The sequence below is a fragment of the Paramormyrops kingsleyae genome, chromosome 9 (assembly GCF_048594095.1).
Source record: "Paramormyrops kingsleyae isolate MSU_618 chromosome 9, PKINGS_0.4, whole genome shotgun sequence".
Lineage (NCBI taxonomy): Eukaryota > Metazoa > Chordata > Actinopteri > Osteoglossiformes > Mormyridae > Paramormyrops > Paramormyrops kingsleyae.
In genome coordinates, this window is record NC_132805.1 from 6024880 (window position 1) to 6043760 (window position 18881).

Sequence of the window (18881 nt, forward strand, 5' to 3'; positions counted from 1 at the left end):
CGTAAGGTCCAGGTCCAGGTTGTGCATCACGGTCTATTGAAAGCTCTTGGCCGACAGCTGTTGGTTAGGAGGTCATGAAAAGTACCAGTCATCAAAATTGTGTTCAGGTTATACGTTTTACTCGCTGAACATAAAAGAAAATGACAGGCTTGGGAGCCCAGCAGCCTGCCAGGGAATGTCCCATTGGCTGCTCGTTAACTAAAACAGCCGCCTCGCGCTCCAGCACATGTATTCGTATATGAAAAGACTTTTTTGGTCTCTTTAACAATTGCCATATAAGTCTTAATGCATAATTGTTTGCCGTGCCCATTAACGTTTGATTCCCACAAAAAAAAAAATATTATCAATGTGCAAAGAAGGATGAGATAATCTTATTTATACTGTGAAAGGTCGTGGGGAGACTATATAGATGAGGGGAAAACGGAGCAGGAGATTTCAGTCCACCACTGGAAACAAACAAATATATACCCACAAAGACACTTGACACAGAAATCATCCAAGTCTTCAGCCTGTCAGAAGTGAAAACAGCATGTGACCCACCAAACCATCTATAAATGGTTATAAATGTTTGATTACACTTTGTTTTTCCAATATATAAGCATGATAATAGCACTCTACTGATTTGATGTAGGAGAGATTTTTGGAAAATGTTGTGTGTAATCATGTTTTCAAACCGTTTTCTTCTTTTTAACTAATACAAAAGTTAACTTTGTGTATGTAAAACACCAAGTAAAATTTCCATGACTTTTATGAAGGCCATTAATATTACAGTCGCATCTGGTTTGAAAATATTCTGATCCATATTCAAGCAAGGATAAATCAAGCGCTTGTACACACCCCACACACACACCAAACACTCAATTCCTTTCTCTGCAGTAGTGAAATCAGATCATTACAGCTTATATCAAAAGTTTTTCCTAGTACTTTTAATTGACTTTGGTGTACAGTAAACACTAAGAGCAGCATTTTTACAATATTTAACTATAACAGTAATAACAAAAAAAAATCTTAAAGCCAAATTGAATTGATTCACACTTGATTATAGATCGTTATATATTTTTTAAAGTAACCGAAACAGGCTTTAGGCAGACAAGCCATAAATGTAGCTTCAAAGATGAGCGAGTCTCACTTATATATCGCAAAGCATTTCAATGAAATAATACTCTTATTGTAAATTTTAAAACCAGATACTATAATAAAAAAATACATTTCAGATTAGCTACCATAGCATGACAGCATCAAATTCATATGGGAACTGATGGTATCCTACTGAGGCAAACAGTTATTCACAATAAATAAAACTCTTTAATATAACACAGAACTGCATACTATGGTGTAGAGTTATCGCATCATTTTTTCTTTACAATGTTTCGGGGCACATTTTACCACAGTAATTAAATGCACATAATCAGTATCTCAGTACCAACCACACCTAAGCCACTATTAAAAATAAAAATGTATAAAAAAAATTTAAAACATATTTAGTATGCATGTCTGCACAAGCTGTTAGCAATGTAACATAGTGTTTATGTTTTTACCAGAGTCTATTGTAATACTGAATAAAAACAAAATACTCAAAATATATAGAATCTGTGGCTGCATATAGCACTTTAAAGATTCACAAGCTGTTAATCTTACTACACATACTGGTACTGTAGTCCATTACTGCATGAGCCTATTCGGCAAATTGTTTGCACATACATAAAACTTTTTCTGTACATTTCCCATTTACTAACTATACAGTCTGTAGGTTGCTTCCACAAAATAGTCAGTGCAATACATTTAAAAACAGGGATAAGACGGTATACATTTCCTAATGTAGTGAGGGGTTCAAAATAATGAAATTTGTACTTCACGGTAAAGGCACGAACCTATTACAGATTTGGAGAGAAAAAAATCTGACAAACCGAAGCTGATGGTGACCACACGAGTCACCCGTTTCTTGGATTAAGATTCACTGATCGTCTCTCACCTGAGACCGCATCCACTCGGGCGACCCGTGTTAGCTGGCGTTTAGAAACGGCACAACCGCGCAACCAGACCGACGGCTTGCGGTTCGCGGACACAGACCTACCGCGTGACTCAGACTGAAATCGCGGGGCTGATCTTCCTCTGGGGGTCCGCTCGAATATTATTGCGCTGTTGGTCATATTGGTTTCATGTGCCCGCCACACCGGTAACAGGACCCGCAGACCCAAACCGGCTCTGAAATCGGAGCCATTCATTTTAACGAAGAGATCAGCGAGAGCTGCAACGCAACGCGGGCGTTACACCTCCTTCTTAGCCAGGCACGGAAAACAGATCTGTACAAACTGTAACTCTGGACCAACAGTTAGCTCTCACATTCATGTATAAGCGAAGTTTAACCACTATTTGCACTGTACATGTATATTTTTTCCTTTAAGCAGTCATCCCTGCTCAGGGGCATATATAAAATGAAATTTATCGATTTATGCATCCGAATTTCTACCGAATTCCTACTGGAGGAACTCAAGAGGTAACACACTGAAGAAGTGTGCAAGAGACCATGCTTTCTTCAAAGAAGACCAAAGGTTTAACAGACCAGGGACAAGAGACGATTTATACACCATTCATCTGTAGTTTTTGGATTAAGAAGCAGCGGTTTTAACTTGGTCTGAGGTACTGTATCTTGACTTTGGTGAGTTACGCTGTTTTGGCAAGCGGTTAAAAAAACCGTAAAGTACAATCACTAATATCTATACCACTAACTTGTTTTTGTTTGTTTTTGGCTTTCACTTTTGGTAAGTTTTGGTGCATTTTGTAAGAGGAAGAAAACGTTAGCTCGAGAAAGAAGAGAAGAATCCCAGGAAATAAAGCTAGTTTCGATAAAAGTGACGTTTTACACGCAAAGCAATAACAGCAAAACGCGAAGCAGTTCGAGAGCTCAGCCGGAAGTGCTGACATGGTTAGTTGGTATGAATTTGGTGCTGTAACCATCCCTTGGTTTTGGTTGTCGAGATTCTTATGAGCAGGGAGCAGATGAAGATTTGGGAGCATCACTGAGCATCAGTCCCACGGATTAAGAGTTTATCTCACAGCCGGCAAATGTAGTGGGGAAAAAGAGAGCTGTGGTGTTTTTCTATTCAGCATCCGATCACGCCGTGGATGCAGACTGCCATGTTGGTCATAGGACAAAGGAGATGGGGGCTTTTTCCTGTGTAACTGAACGTCATTACGATCTGCTCAGCGAGTGATCTTCTCCTGTGGGTGTGTGCGATGTGCCGGAGGGGACTCGCGCGGCTGCCCCCGACCCGCCCCCCCCCTCAGTTGGCTGGCCCGGGGTCGGCCAGAGGCATGGTGTGCAACACCTCATCCAGCAGCTGCAGGGCCCGGTGTAGGTGCACCTCTACCCAGCAGGGGGTGTGCTTGATGCTCTGCCGGGGGTAGTCCGGACCCCAGCCCTTCACGAAGCTCAGGCGTAGGATGCACAGCCTGCGCAGGTCATCCACCCCGATGCCCGCCGCCGCAGACAGACCTGAGGAAGAGGAGATGCGAAGATGAAGCTTCTAAAGCACACAGGCAAAACAAAATGTCTTACTGTAAGCTTCTGATGTAGGGTTTGCGGAGACACACACCCAGCTGAAATATTGTTTTTGCTGGTCGAAGTGCAGAATAAGTAAAAAATTGAATATAAATATGTGAAAATAAGACATATGAGGATGATACAGATATGAGACAGAGACAGAAAACAGAAGACGGCTGAAATGCAGGTTTTAAACAGTTCCGGGGCTCAGTCTTTTCTGGAAAAGGCCGAGATGAAACGTGTGATCAGTACCGCTATCCCTCCCGGCGGGATGTGGGCCTGACTCATGCGGCCTTCTGTGCCGTCCCCCCGTGCATGGGGGGGGGGCGATCAGGCTGACAGACAGGCGGCTAAGACGTGCCGCCCTGCCGGACGGTCGCTCCGCCAACGCGTTACTCACTGACGGCGGGGGCGATGCCCCCCACGCTTCCTGGCCCGGGGATGTTCCCGGCTACCGCAGCCGCCTGAGCCGCCGCCGCCGCTTGCGCCGTGGCGGCCTGCTGGTGCATCTGCCTGTGGCACTGCCTGAGGTCAAACACCTGTGCGGGGGAGGAGGAGTCATCGGCATCGTCATCATCCCGCTCGCCTCCTCTCACCCCGGCCTCCTCTCGTCTGCCATCTCATGTGCTCCATCTCCCACACACTGCGTGGACCTTTATTCCCCAGCAGGGGGCTGCGGTTCACTCCATTGACCCTTAAGCAGGGGATTAAAGTCTGAGGCCGGCAGAACAATGTCGGCAATAAAAAATTATAAAATTAAATTTGGTTTCTATCCTCATGAAAACTTCTGACTCATAAAAAAATACTTACTTCAGTCACGACTTCATTAAGACTAACATCTAGCTCATTCTCATGTCGGGGGGGTCGTATTTCTACATGGCTTTTGCCTGAAATCAGAAAGTCCCCGCAATACGGCAGAACTGCCACTAGAAGTCACTAGTGAGACGTCGGCTCTATCTGCCATGCGGCAGCAGAGCCTCAGCTTCCTGTGCGAAGCTTTTGTTGCAGGCTTTTCTAAAACACCATATTGCATCAAATCTTGTGTAGCATCGAACAGGGAAGCAGCCGTTCAAAAGCAGTACCACTTAGATCCACGGCAACTGAACCAGATTAAAAATATTCTAAATCGAGTATTACACAAAGTGCTCTGATAAATTATATAAAATCACAACACCTTTCCTTTGAACAATGAACTGTAGATCATAGAGGATAAAAAAGGGATAAAAAAAAACCTTACTAAATAAACTGAAGAAAAAAGGTAACTGAAAAGCACATACTTTTAATCCAGGCCCTACTTTCAGTCACTAAGCAAAGACTGAAGGGTTCCATTGTTTGATGACATTTTCAGACCAAGCACATTCTTCTTTCGTCTTAAAAATCCTCTCGATGGCAGGAATGACTTTCAAGACTATTAAGGGGAGATTAGCCGGAGCCCTTTGGATTGCTTTAACAGAAGCTATAACTAAATATATTCAGTCCTATATAGTTGAACCTCAAAGTAGGAGAAAGCAAAGCCTTGTAACATTCAGACCCAGGCTCCGCCCCAGAAGCCCTACCCCCCATGACCTCTGACCTTGATGTAGGCCCCGGGGTAGATCTTGTGCACAGCGTCGCCCGGCGCCCTCCCTGCCTCGCGGTCTAGGTAGTAACTCTGCACGAAGACTGCGTGATCGCTCAGGCAGCGCATCCACACGTCGCCTTCCCCCCGGCATTCCAGCTGCACCCCCTTCCCGATGTGCAACCTGCATGGGGGGGTGGGGGGAGGGTGGATACGCGGGGTCATAAGGAAAACAAACAAGTGTAGAATGGCATTACCAAAACACTAGAGACTAGCAAAAAACTAAACCTTTAATAGACATCCATGTACTACTGATTCTGTATTTCTTGTATTTTATCAAAATTCTTTATTTTTGGTATTTTGAAGCTCTGTTGTTTAATCCCATATGGTGAGAGCTATGCCTAGGCAAAATAATTTCCCAAGAGATAAGTAAGGTTTTATCTTATCTCGATATAATAAATATTAAGAGTCAGGCAAAGACAGAGAACCTTCAAACCTTCAAAGTAAACCTGCACGGGCAGATTTCACATGGTCCCAGTCCAGTTCCAGGCCCAGAGCCGCCTATACTGCCTATATATGTTTGTCAGCAGCTGAAACAATGCTTTTATTTGCCATTTGCACAAGTACCAGTACAGGTACATTGGAATGTTTAGTTGGATATGCCATCTTGCTCTCCTGTGACACATACATAGACACACATATACAAACATAGCTGAGAGTGAAGCTTTGGGTCTTAGTGCTGGGTCAGCCCTTTACTCAGTGTCTCTGGAGCATTACTGAGGGTTAAGGGCCTTGCTTATGGGGCCAACAGAAATGTGACTACTTTGCTGAGCATGGGACTCGAACCAATAACCTTCCAATCACAGGCACCCCATAATAATAATAATACACTATCTACACTGCCATTTATGACCTTAGTCAGGCATGCAGTTAGTAGACTGGCTGAGGAAGACATGGCTATTCTCACGCATGGGCTTGTAAACGCAAACAGACAGTCAGCCGTCAGTGGTGAAGCACAGACCTGGCTCTCTCGCTGGCGTCGGTGCGATGCACGTTGCTCAGCTGTCCCAGGCAGAAGCGGTCACCTCCAGAGGGGTCCACGTAGCCGTCCACCGTCACCACCGGGCAGCTGGCCAGGACCTTGAACATCTCCCCGACCTGCACGTCCATCTCAAAGTAGGAGATGGAGCACCAAAACTCTGGGCCTAGACAAGAGAGCCACATGGCTGAGGGCACCGTGATGTCGCACTTCACCATGCAGAGTCACGTGACCGAGTCATGACAATTACCTGGGTGGCTGGAAACAGGTGCAGGAAAGGAGGCCGAATTTTGATGCTGAGACCCTGTTTGGGGAGGGGAACATCTCAAAATTAAACTCGCATTCAAAGTCACAAAGGATTTCATTGGCCGAAGCTGGTTGATTGACAGGCGTACAGAAGTGGGTGGGATGGTGAAGAGGAGGCTGCTGGTGGCTACGTCCATTCTGTTGGGGTCCTACGGGGGTGTAGGAGGCTGTGCTGCTGCCCGTCCAGGTAGCTGCAGGTTTTAAGAAAAACACGGGGGATTTATAAATATTTAACGGCGAGACGGAGAGCACAGAAAACACAGAACTGGCATCAGGACACTCACTGCGAAAGGCACCCTGGCCCTGTGCGTGTTTGGAGCCGCTGTAGCCATTCTGGGCCGGCGGAGGCTGCGGGGGCCCGTGCGTGGGTGTCGTGGGGGGTGGAGTTGGGGCCATGCCTTGGCCCTGTGGGGAGGCGATCCGCAGAAGGCCCTCCCCATGCCCCCCCTGCATGGGCAGCATGGAGCTGGTAGCTGCAGAGGACGGGTTGCGGTGTGCAGGGACGGGGGAGGGGAGAGAAAGGGGGGTGTACGGACAAATTAGGAATTAAAGAAATGAAAAGTGGTGAAGGACAAAAGTAACTGCCGAATCAAAGCGATGTTGAAGGAGGTGGAGATATTACAGGCATTATCTTTTTATCATTTTACAAAAATAAGGCAAAGTTAAAATTTATATTAACTAATGACAGTTGTATGTTACTAAAGGCAGATAAGTCAGTGAATTCCAAAGAGCCACTGACTTGAAGCATTCTCACTTATAAATGCCCCTCAGTATTAAAATACACAACATTTACTGTGTATGCAGCCAGTGAGCCTGCCCAGTGGGGGAGCCCATGGCTAAGACGCTCTGTTACACGGATGCCATCTACATGACCTTTCCGGACAGGGAAAGCAAGACACTCACTGGGAGGGGACATGGGGATGCTGGAATACAGGGTAACCGGTGGGGGTGCATGGGGTGGCTCCGGGGGTAGTTGCAATGGAGGGAGGGGCTGGCTGTAGTGTTCCGGTGGATGCAACTTTAGCGCCCCCTGGTGGTCAGGCTGTGAGGGCATTCGGGGAGGGACTTCCATTTGTATGCAGTCGGGAACAAACTCCTCTTTGATCACGCGGCCTGAGGAGGTGAGGGGGTGGGGGGTCAATGGCAATTCAAGCATAACTTCACTGAGGCCCAACTCGGCTTGCTGTTGTGTGGACAGGAAAGTATACTGCTTCATCCACGTACATTTACACTGTTTTTCTATTCATCCACAGATCGTCAACATGCTGGCAAAGCTCAACTCTGATCCCCGTACCACGGGTTTCATTTCAGTTCAGCTCCTAACTAAAAAACCTTAATTGAGCTGTTCCACAATCACATAAATCACATTAAGTCGAACACTCTTGCAGCATGATCTTTATAAACTCCATTTAGAATCACGCTGGTAAACCACCAGTAATCCCCATTGGTGAAAATAACATTAAATTGTTACACGTTGCTCATAAAATCCACTCAGTTCCATTTATACTTTGCGAAACAGAAATGAGATCCGAGCTCTTTATTAATTACTATCATTAAAAGAGTTGATTAAAATAATCAACACTGCAGCCTTTTTTGGTGGGAAAAAAAAACATTCCCTCACCTACTCCTCAACCAAGGACAATAAAACAATACAAAACAAAAGACATAAACGAAATAACAAAGTAATTAAAGTAAAATCAGCAATATATCACCAAGCCAGGCCTGAACACAGCTGCTCCAGTTTATCTAAAAACCATTCTGGGGAGGGGTCACCTGTTCATTTTGCTTGAGTATATTTCATGGATGAGTCATTTACTGATAACTACAGAACGTCTAATTTTTTTTCCTTGATTTGCTTCATCAGTTGTCAGGACAACTGATGCCACCTTCCGTCACAACACGAAAGTGACCAGAGATCATTTGATTATGCCAGGCCATGCCAGTAATGGTCTAGCCAAATCGCTGGCGCCCCCCATCCGAGGCAAAGTGAAACTGGCTGGCAAACTGGCGTCGCCTCCGAAGCTGGCACCCTAGGGCCGATGTCACCTATAGGATTGACTGTCCCTGGGCCATAGAATTATAAGTGGATGGCAGTATGTGTATTAAAATTGTTTAGACGAGTCTCACCTGTGTTTTGAATACTAAGGCCCACTTGAGAAGGAGAGACAGAGAGAGAAAAATATGCAAAACGTTAGTAACATTCCAAAATATTCCATCTTGAATAATTTAAACTTTGTGAGCAAAATGTCGCTGGTTCAGGTCCTCTAGCCGGCAGAGGCTCCAGGGAATGGCTGACCCTGATTTCTCAATTGTCACTTTGGTTAAACGAGTGCTAAATATTTGTAAATGTAAATGTGACACTACCTTTTTACGATGGCTCCCACCCCTCGGACCATATTTCAATTCTGAAAGTATCATTCATGCTGGCGTTCTCTGAGTCATTAAATCAATAAATCGGTTTGCAGGCAATAATCTGTTGCAGCTGTTAAGAGGCCATATAACCTTAAAGCTCCTCCCCCAAACACAGCTGCATTGGGCGGGGCATCTGGAAGTACTGGAGCACGACTGCCAGTGGGTTCTTTCAGATAGCCTGAACGCAAGGCTGATGCTCTCAATAACTAATGCATTTTAATTCTTCATTAACTAAACATGGGATTTAAACGATATTCGGCACAAAGAGAAACACTGAGCTTCAGTCAGCCATGGGGACGTACCGATGCCAGGAGATACCACTCTCTCGTAATGGTAGGGGTTGACGCAAACATTGTCGTACTTGAGGTCAAAGGCGAACTGGCAGAACTTGACGTGCTTGAGTTCGTTCTTGTGCAGGTCTGGCCAGCGCCACAAACGGGCGTAGATGACGTGGGGGAAGCCTTTTCGCCCGGCGACCTGGGGGGGGGGGACAGCATGGGTGTGAGGAGACGGGGCTGACAGGGGGGGATGTGGATAGAGTTGGCAGGAGAAGCGGGTTAAACTAGCCAAGAGACGGGCCAAATGGGAGGGGGGGACGAGGGGGAAATACAGATGGAGCGGGGAGATGAGCATCCCAGGAGTAAGATCAAGTCAGAGGGATTGCGAAAATTCTCATTATGTATTAACTTCACAGACATCCCTATCCAAGGTGACTTGGATACAGAAAGAGCACAATAAGTACTAACAAATAAAGACGACAGACAGTGAAAGAAGATGAAATAAAGATACGTGAGGAAGCAGAGCTTAATTCGTGCTGAAGCTTCCCAGACTCAGCTCTGGGACCGCTGGCTCAGAACAGCCAGCACTCCATCACCTCACACGCTACACCCAATATAATTAAACTTAAAACTGATTTGAGTCAAACCTTGGAATGCAAGCTGAACTAAAGAAATGTATGTTTATAAAAAAACATACAACAGAACAGATTTTATGTTCGTGTTTTTTGTTTTTTTGCCATACATCCGCCTAAATTAGCATGTTTTGCATATCTGACGTCTGATTTAAAAGGGAAAAGCCACACCACATGCGCAGGGCTTGTGGATGTTAATGGTAATGAGAAGGACCACAGCAAGGAGCAAGAAAAGTGCAACACAGATGAAAAGTTTGATGTAACTAACAGGAGTCAAACGAAAATACAGCACTGCCGCATGTTTTAGTGATTAATAGTGCATTATTGTAGTTAAACACTGAATTGTGTGTACGACGTCATTGTGGCCTTTATGAGCTTCAGCACCACAGAGTTTACAAATTAAGCACTGGAGGAAAGTGCAATGAAACCAGTCAGTTTCACAGTTGCAAGGTCTGCAGAGTTTCTAAAGAAATCTAAACTAAAAAACAAGAAATTAAAAAGAGGAAGGTATATGGCATGTCTGTCTGGATGTGTGAGTAACCGCCTCAGCCTTTGCTTCTCTGTCTATGTGCCTGTCCTTGATAATATGACCTGTAGCTATGGATCTGATTCCTGCCCTTCTATTAATGTGGTTGCGAATACACCCATCTGTGTGTTCATGCGTGTGACAGTACACCCGGCCGTGTGTTCATGCGGGTGACAGTACACCCGGCCGTGTGTTCATGCGGGTGACAGTACACCCGGCCGTGTGTTCATGCGGGTGACAGTACACCCGGCCGTGTGTTCATGCGGGTGACAGTACACCCGGCCGTGTGTTCATGCGGGTGACAGTACACCCGGCCGTGTGTTCATGCGGGTGACAGTACACCCGGCCGTGTGTTCATGCGGGTGACAGTACACCCGGCCGTGTGTTCATGCGGGTGACAGTACACCCGGCCGTGTGTTCATGCGGGTGACAGTACACCCGGCCGTGTGTTCATGCGGGTGACAGTACACCCGATCGTGTGTTCATGCGGGTGACAGTACACCCGGCCGGATGAGAATATACTCGCCTGTGTGAAAAACATCAGCCTGTATTCCAAGGCTTATATTAAACCATATAAACCATATGAATCTTTTTTCAGTCAATTCTGAAATTCTTATGGAAATCTGTGGCAGCACTTCTTGAAACGCATGCCATGAAATGTATTTTCAGTGTATTTTAAAGATACAGATCTGTTCATTTTGTTTATATTTGTTGGACAGTACTGTAATTAATCTATAACTACAGCTCGTGCAGGTGTAATGCTTACTGGAAAGTAGATCACCGATTCTCTATACATCACTTAAGGGACAGAAAAACAGCACTGAACTAGAACATGTTAGAACTGAAGAGAAAAGCAGCAGGAAGGAAATATAAGTGGTGCAAAGTGAGGAGTGGTGGGGGGGGGGGGGGGGAGTGAGTAGATTGGAGGTTTAATTCAATCCATTCAGCCAGAATGGAGCCAAGCTGCTGAGTTAAGACATCATGTATCACCTTCTCTGACCTTCCAGAGAGAGGGAGAGGGGAGAGGGAGATCGGGGGAAGAAGCAGGGGATGAAGATACAAAATGATGAGGTAAAGTTCAGAACCCTCCCAGAATATACAGGGAACAACCTGGCTTTCCCATTGAAATGGGCAGGTCTAAGAAGGACCATCGAGTAGATTTCCTACATCCTACCCATTTCCCCTACTCCGACTGAGAGAGAGGGCTGGGTCCAGATTGAAACCCAGACTCACACTCTGCATGCTGCTGGACAGTCCGCGCCACCAAGTGGCATTACGCGATTCTCTGTCATGGAAAAAGCGCATGGACCCACAACACAGCAACACATATGTCCAGAAAGAAGACAGTAGGCCAGGCACATTCACTAAAATGCAGAAACCTCTCTGCACAGAGTGTCACACATTAACTGGGCTGGCAAAATCCCATGTGTAACTGTAAATGAGTGTGAAGTCAAATGCAAACTCCCAGAAACATTGTAATTCACATACACAGAGTAAAGTGTAATATTTACACTGTCACAGAAATGCTCCCAGAAACACTGTAATACACACAAAGAAAACTATAATATACACTCTCACGGAAACTCTCAGAAATGCTGTAAAATACACAGAGAAAACTGTAATATAGGCCTACACTCTCAGAGAAACTCCCACAAACACTGTTATTCACACATGCAGAGTAAACTGCAATATTCACTCTCACAGAAACTCCCAGAAACGTTGTAATTAGTGGTGTAATGGTTCTGAAACCAAGACTGAAACCTCGATACAAATGTTCATAATCTTGTATTGTGGTTCCACAATATCCACCCCCCAGCCAACCCACCACCACAGGTACAGTCTGTTCAACTATTCATTTAATTACTAATGCTACAAATCTCATTTTTCATTTCACAATTAACACTATAACACATGAAAATCACATAATTATTATTCTATTTAAAGTTAGGGCAAGTTTTATATTTTGTACATTCTACACATTACACCCATTTTATTGTCTTCCAACTGTGTGTCATGTGATCATGCTTGCAGTAAAAGCTAGGCTATTTTCATTAGCTCGAGATGGGTAATAAGCTTGAGATCACAGGCATATTCAAGTCAGTGGTGTGGGAACATTTTGGTTGTCCAAAGGAGTTTTGTATTTTATTTTTAAAATTCATTTTTGTTTGTGTAGTTATTTCATGTGGAGTTAATCTAACATGTTTCTTTTTTGTGTTCGAGGTTGTTGGTGATTAATAAAACCAAGAAAACTTCCCCTTATTCAGTCCCCCCCCCCCCCCCCCCCAAAAAAAAAAACGAAACAAATAAATAAATAAGAAGCTGAGGCATGAACTGAACTGTGGATTTGGAGAATCGGTACACTGGACTACATACACACACAGAAAAGTGTAATACACAGCCTCACAGAAACTCCCAGAAACACTGTAATACACACTCAGAAAACTGTAATAACTGTAATACACAATCTCATGGAAGCTCTCAGAAAAGCTGTAATATACACACACACGCACACACACACAGACAACTGTAATACAGTCTCCCAGAATCTCCCAGAAACACTGTAATACACACTCAGAAAACTGTAATATACAGAAACATTGTAATACACACACAGCCTCACAGAAACACACATGGAGATGAAAAAAACTCCCAAAGCACTGTAATACAGTCTAAGAGAGAGAGAGAGAGAGACGCAAAAATTCCTCAAAGCACTTTATGACATACTAATAGACAAACACACACACACGCACACACACAGACAAAAAAACTCCCCAAAGTGCTGTAATACAGTCTAAGAGAGAGAGAGACAGACACGCAAAAATTCCTCAAAGCACTTTGACAGACTGATAGACAAACACACACACACACACGCACACAGACAGACAAAAAAACTCCCCAAAGCGCTGTAACATGCAGTGTGACAGAAAGACACAGAAATTCCTCAAAGCCCTGTAAAGTCTGACAGATACACACACATACGCACACAGAAACTCTAAGAAATACTGTAATACACATGATCTCCAACACACTGAGAGACACACACACACACACACACACACACACACACACACACACAAAGAAACAGACAGGCTTAACTTAACCCTGCCCCCTTTCCTGTGTCTCAGACAAAACAACCGTCGCTGCCCCACCACCCCTCCCTCTGTTTCTCTCTCTGTTACGGGGAGGGGGAGGGCAGGGAAGTCCCTGCTTCTCCTTCTTCTCTCCTCACTCCCTCGCTCAGCCCAAGCTCCTCCAGGCAGCCCAGATGTCACTCAAAGGTTTCATTTTCCTCCCCCATCCCCACAGCGACTGGCCCAGTCTCCGAGGGGCCGGAATGCTCACGGCACCGAAAGAGTCCAACCTCAGCTTACTCTGTCTATTAAACACTGTCTGCTCTTATCATTCAGCAGATGGGGGATGGGGGGGGGGGGGTGCGTCTCTCACGCTTACTGCCCGTGTTTGCGAAACAACCCTTACGTGGTCAACACCTTGATCACTAGGCAAGGGCTTCCCCATTAATACTGCCACCTGGGTTTCCTTACTCACCATTATGCTGGGGGGGGGGGGGGTGCACACACAAGAAAGTTCTGCCAACAGTGAGCACTGTTGGGCTCTGCGCCGGCCCTCCCGCAGTGATCGTGTGCTGGTGGCATGCTGGACTCCGTCCCTGGCTGTCATTTGACCCTCCACTGACTCTGTCCGTCTGTCCGTCTGTCTGTCTGTCTGGCCTTAAACCAGCCAAGCAACTTCCAACTTCTCAGAATCCCCTCCTTCCTTATATGACTAATATCAAGGGGTTTTGGCCGAATGCTATATATAGCAGTTCATACTACATATCGACAGCCTATACAAACACACACATATAGTCATGTGTATTTACGCTGGTCCATCACAGAACCCACACATTCACACATTATGAGAATACACCAGTTCATTTAACCGGATGTCTTTGGACTGTGGGAGGAAATCTATGCAACACGGTAGCCTCCGCACATTCGCAGAGCGGAGGCGTACTGAAGGCTGACTGAAACAAACGCGTATTGTTAAAGCTGCGTTTTGTGATGTCACTATATTGCTCGTTCGTGTGAGCGTCACGGGGCTCCAGTCCACGCCTGCCTGTACCTGCAGCCGGCCGTCCAGCGTCCTCTGGATGGTGACACACTTGCTGGGGTGCACGCCGTTGGTGGTGATGGCCGTGATCAGGGAGTCCAGCTCGTCCTTCTTCTCCTTAAGCTTCTTGACCAAGCTCTCGATGGCGCGCTTGGCGAAGCCTTCATTTTCGCCGCCCTGCCGGTGGCACATCAGGCTGTGGACGATGCTGAGGCAGGCGTCGCTGCTGCTGGGGGGGTTTGTGGACATCCTCCTGGGGGGGTGGAGGAAGGGAAAATGTGATAAGTTGCAGGAAAGCAGAAGGATTCTAGGGCTTGGATGGAGAGCAGGGAAGGGGTTAATCCTAGGTGGGGTGGTTTGTGTATGGGGATAGAGAGAGCGAGAGAGCGAGAGAAGGAGGCAGACGGTGTGGAAGAATAAGCTCTACATGTAACGAAGGTCAGATCGTTCTGGAGTTCAGGCTTGTTGACAATACTAGCTGTTAGTGCAGGAAGGAGCCACACAAGTCCACTCAACGCAACCCTGCATCTCACGAGAGGTGCAGGCAGCCAATTTCACTATTCCCCCGAAACACCGCTGCAAGTTTTGGTAGAACCCAAAAAAATAAATAAATAAGGCAGGGTTAATCGCTCTGATAAAACTGCATGAGGCCTCCTGGTGAAAGACTGGGGTCGTTTCAAGTTACCGACGACAGCAAGTCATAGAGAAACTATTCGTTCAGGTTTCAAGGGCCCGTCTGGAACGGCTATCGTACGTCACACAACAATAAATGCAATGGTTTGATAAACCTCTCCTGAACTTTTATGACTTTAAGCTGGCTTGTAAGACAAACAAAGACACCAACGTGACTTTGGCTAGCAATTGTACAAAAGTATGGACGGCACGAGGTTGGCGTCGGACACCAGCACCAAAACAAGACCCTCAGTTGAGGTCTGTCCCTCTGCCTGAACCTACCTTTCCAGCGTAACCCTAGTTGAGAATGGTGGCCTGCTTTTACAATTCACATTCCTGTACTCAAAGACTGGCTGCCAACACAGGGTTTCAAAAACACCTCCTGAATTTCCTTAATTTACACTGCCCTGTATACATTCAGTACTTTAACATTTACACTTAAATAGCTTCTCTTTTCCTGTGCCTCTTCCTGATTTCGAAATGGTGCCAATTATCTAGAACCACCATGAAGATTCATGTGAATGTACAGTATTACTATGGCTGATATTTTATCTATAACTCGTTCATATGAAAAAAGACATAGCTTTCACGATGATTCCAAGGTTAGGGCATTCGCAAATACTTAAATGCGTGGTTTATTAAACGGAACGAGTGATTATGAAAATTATCTGGATGCCAATAAAATAAATGCTATAACTTTGGTTTAAGTGTAAGTAGAGCCGTCTGTTACAGACAATAATATTACAACGTTAATATTAATATTACATGCGATGTCCAAGAATATTAAAGGAGCGTTCTGGCGATGGTTCTGACCTGAAATCAGGCAAAATCGGATGTAAATACAGTAGGTGACCGATTCCATGCAATAAGGATTTATGCCGACCACACTCCTCTCACGCTCGAAAAGAAGGTCTGAGTTAGGTATCGGAGGTGCTACCTGGCAAACTACACATCTACTGCCAAATATTTCTCAAAGCCAATCAGACTTAAGAATTATTGCTCATTATTACCATACATATGCGGCGCTGGTCCGGCGGTGATGGACAGACGGATTGATGAGTGAAGCGATCGAGCTAGCGAACCCCCCCTAACTACGGATCCCCCTTCGTGGCGCACCGAAGCCGCCTGTCGGGTTTCATAATGGAAAACCGGACGAAAAAAAAAATAAAGAGATGAGTAAGAGTACTTACACATGAACAGGAGAACGGGCAACTAAGGGCGAGCGCAGCGGATGGATCACAGTTCCGAATGTTTTCTCCCCCTTGGCCTCTGTCTCCCTCCCGCTCTTCCGCGACTAATGACCGCGTCTGTCTCCGTCTATCTCGGCCGCTATCAGTCAATCAGCCTCTCTGTCTCCGCGCGCACATCCTGCTGCTCGCGAAGCCTCAACTCTCGCTCACTACAATAACAAAAAGGAGGGGGGCGGGGGAGACGTGAGCGCGAGCGTCTCGCCCGGCCCGGCCAATGGCGACGCTCGAGACATCGGGAATAGCGGACGCCAGCCAACAATGACGCGGCTCTCAGCGCTAGCCGCGGGGCTGAGGTCTGTCTGGGTCGCATGGAGATTGACAGGTCGGCGCGGCTGTTTTTTCAAGGTGGCGCCGCCAAGATTACTCCGCCCCCTATTTTCTCCCCCCCCCACCCCAGTCTGTCCTACTCTTGTTCCACTGTTGACCGAAAAAAAGTGACGACAGCTCTGGCTGGGGGATCCTTCTATACCCCTCAATTTAACCATTTCCTCTCTGCATATGTCACGGCAGAATAAAACTTACCAGCTTTCCGGCAATAATATACGTGTATTTGGAATTAGGTCAAGTTAAAGTAGCTGACATCTAAAAATGATTTGGAATACAAATAGTGCACATAAATGTTGTTTTGGGGAGTCTTAAGAAAACTCACTTGAATCATTACCTTCGATGAAACCATTTTAATCTATACAGCTGCTACTATTTATCAGTAGAAATTAGAAATATGCAGTATTGCACTAACACTGCGTTTTAAAATATGAAATTCAGCTAATCCTGAATGCCAAACTGGCAAAATGGGGATAACATTAGCAGTAGATCCTGTTTCAAGCGAGGCTTTGGTAATGATGGGGGCCACAGGTAGAGAGGAAAACAGATTCAGAGCAGTTTCCTATGTACATAAATGTCATATCTTTGACTACCAGAGAATAACTCGTATCACTCTTGCTAGTGTTTACTGCTATCACACAATAAAAACGCAATTCCAAGACAAACCACAAACTATATCAACCAAAGTCACCCTCTGCCCAATCAGCACGAAAATCTAATTCAAGCAGAATACCATTTGCCCTGATTAACATCAAGCAGTGAACTGCTAAGATTTATCAGGCTTTAGGAACCAGTCTCAACACTTGAACCTGACTCCCATCAGCCTTCTACATCTTACTTAAGCCTAATCCCACAGGAGAGTGTGGTTACACAGAAGATTCTTGTCAATGCAGGCAGAGAGTGCCAAAACGTAATGCTTAAAAGATATGCCTAGGAGTAATTCTGCTGTCTTACTAAGACCATAACATCTACTGTACAAAAAAATGAAATCTACAATACATATCATCATATACAAAGGTCTTTACAGCTATATAAATATACATCTACACACACACACACACATATTTTATATATATATATGCACACACAAGTATATAACCAAATACCAAATCCATCTACTACATAATAAACTGATGCAATCATCGGAATTATCATGCCCTACCTTATGAGTCTCTTTATGATCTCAGCAAATAAAATAAATTCAATGAAGCATTTAGGTGGCCTTCTCATATTGTCTTATTGAGTTCAATGTGGCATTTGCTTTTACGTCTAACAACAGTTATCTTCCATCTCAAAATATCTAAACTTCACTCGCTCTCTAGAATGTGCTACAATGCCACGATATACAAGCACATTTCCATCTTGAGTAATAAAACATATATGCTCATATATTGCACCAAATATTTCCATATGGAACAAAATTGTGCCAAAATGAGAAGAACAGCCACTTTCACACAGAAGAGATTGTACATTTGTACTTTATAAAACTCTTTAGATAAGCATAGAAATTGCAGCATTTAATATATTTTGTATAAGTAATGTTAGCATATACAAAGGCAAAAAGAATCCTCAGACCAGACCAAGTCAGGCCTGTTCATGGTTTTAATCAAAAAGAGGAATGGCCCCGCCATGTGGCCAAATATAGAAATTGCAGTCCTTGTGAATTATGAATCTATGTATATGATATCATATACAGTATACTTGTTTGAATACTTTCTGATTGATCATAGTATTACCATATTAAACTCTGCATTGGAAACTCATACATAGCTACCACTGTAATTCATGTTTACTGAAGAGCATTAGCGCAAGGTTGCATGAATTCAATATGCGAGTTAAATATGTGTTTAAAATTCATATCCCTTCTGTTACATTGGATCCATCCACTGTTAATTACTGTATACAAGGGAGCCATAAAGTGGGTGGGGGAGTTAGGACGATTCCAAGGGCCCCTGAGTGATAGGGGCCCTAAAAATTTTCAATCATAATTGAATTGGTCTGGGTTGAGGCCCCAATTTGATATGCATTCATTGGCCCAAAAATCTTTAGCGGTGCCCCTGACTGTACGTCGTATGCAATGTGTTTACATAGCTTATTATAGAAGGTGGAGTCCTGCCCAAACATGGCTGATTTGGTACACCTGTAGGAATGCACCAGTGCAGAAGCCACCATTATCAACATTGTTGTCAAGATTCAATATTCAAAATACAAGATCAAGATTGTCTCTTCC

At 44.9% G+C, this 18881-nt stretch overlaps 1 protein-coding gene across 2 annotated transcripts; it reads right to left on the bottom strand.

Moving 5' to 3' along the window:
* Nucleotides 1-911: 911 nt before the first annotated feature.
* Nucleotides 912-16613, bottom strand: smad10a (SMAD family member 10a). 2 transcript variants are annotated; one of them, XM_023801415.2, is made up of 12 exons: nt 16268-16613; nt 14418-14658; nt 9162-9336; nt 8575-8598; nt 7351-7560; nt 6732-6920; nt 6537-6638; nt 6392-6445; nt 6124-6328; nt 5118-5286; nt 3945-4083; nt 912-3496 (listed from the first exon to the last, which is right to left on the bottom strand). In XM_023801415.2, the coding sequence occupies exons 2-12, from the start codon at nt 14652-14654 to the stop codon at nt 3285-3287; spliced, it is 1716 nt and encodes a 571-aa protein (XP_023657183.1). In that variant the 5' UTR covers nt 14655-14658; nt 16268-16613; the 3' UTR covers nt 912-3284. The 2 variants fall into 2 exon arrangements, with proteins under 2 accessions (XP_023657183.1, XP_023657184.1); XM_023801416.2 differs by having other exon boundaries at nt 6124-6307; nt 16268-16612.
* Between the last annotated feature and the right edge of the window lie 2268 nt (nt 16614-18881).

What these genes read in the sequence shown, in the direction of transcription:
- smad10a (XM_023801415.2), bottom strand. Translation starts at nt 14,654, where the DNA reads ATGTCCACAAACCCCCCCAGCAGCAGCGACGCCTGCCTCAGCATCGTC. An exon ending in CGCTGGACGGCCGGCTGCAG is followed by an intron (nt 9,337 to 14,417) that starts GTACAGGCAGGC and finishes CCCCCCCCCCAG; the next exon opens with GTCGCCGGGCGAAAAGGCTT. An exon ending in ACCCCGGGGCCTACATCAAG is followed by an intron (nt 4,084 to 5,117) that starts GTCAGAGGTCAT and finishes TCCCCCGCACAG; the next exon opens with GTGTTTGACCTCAGGCAGTG.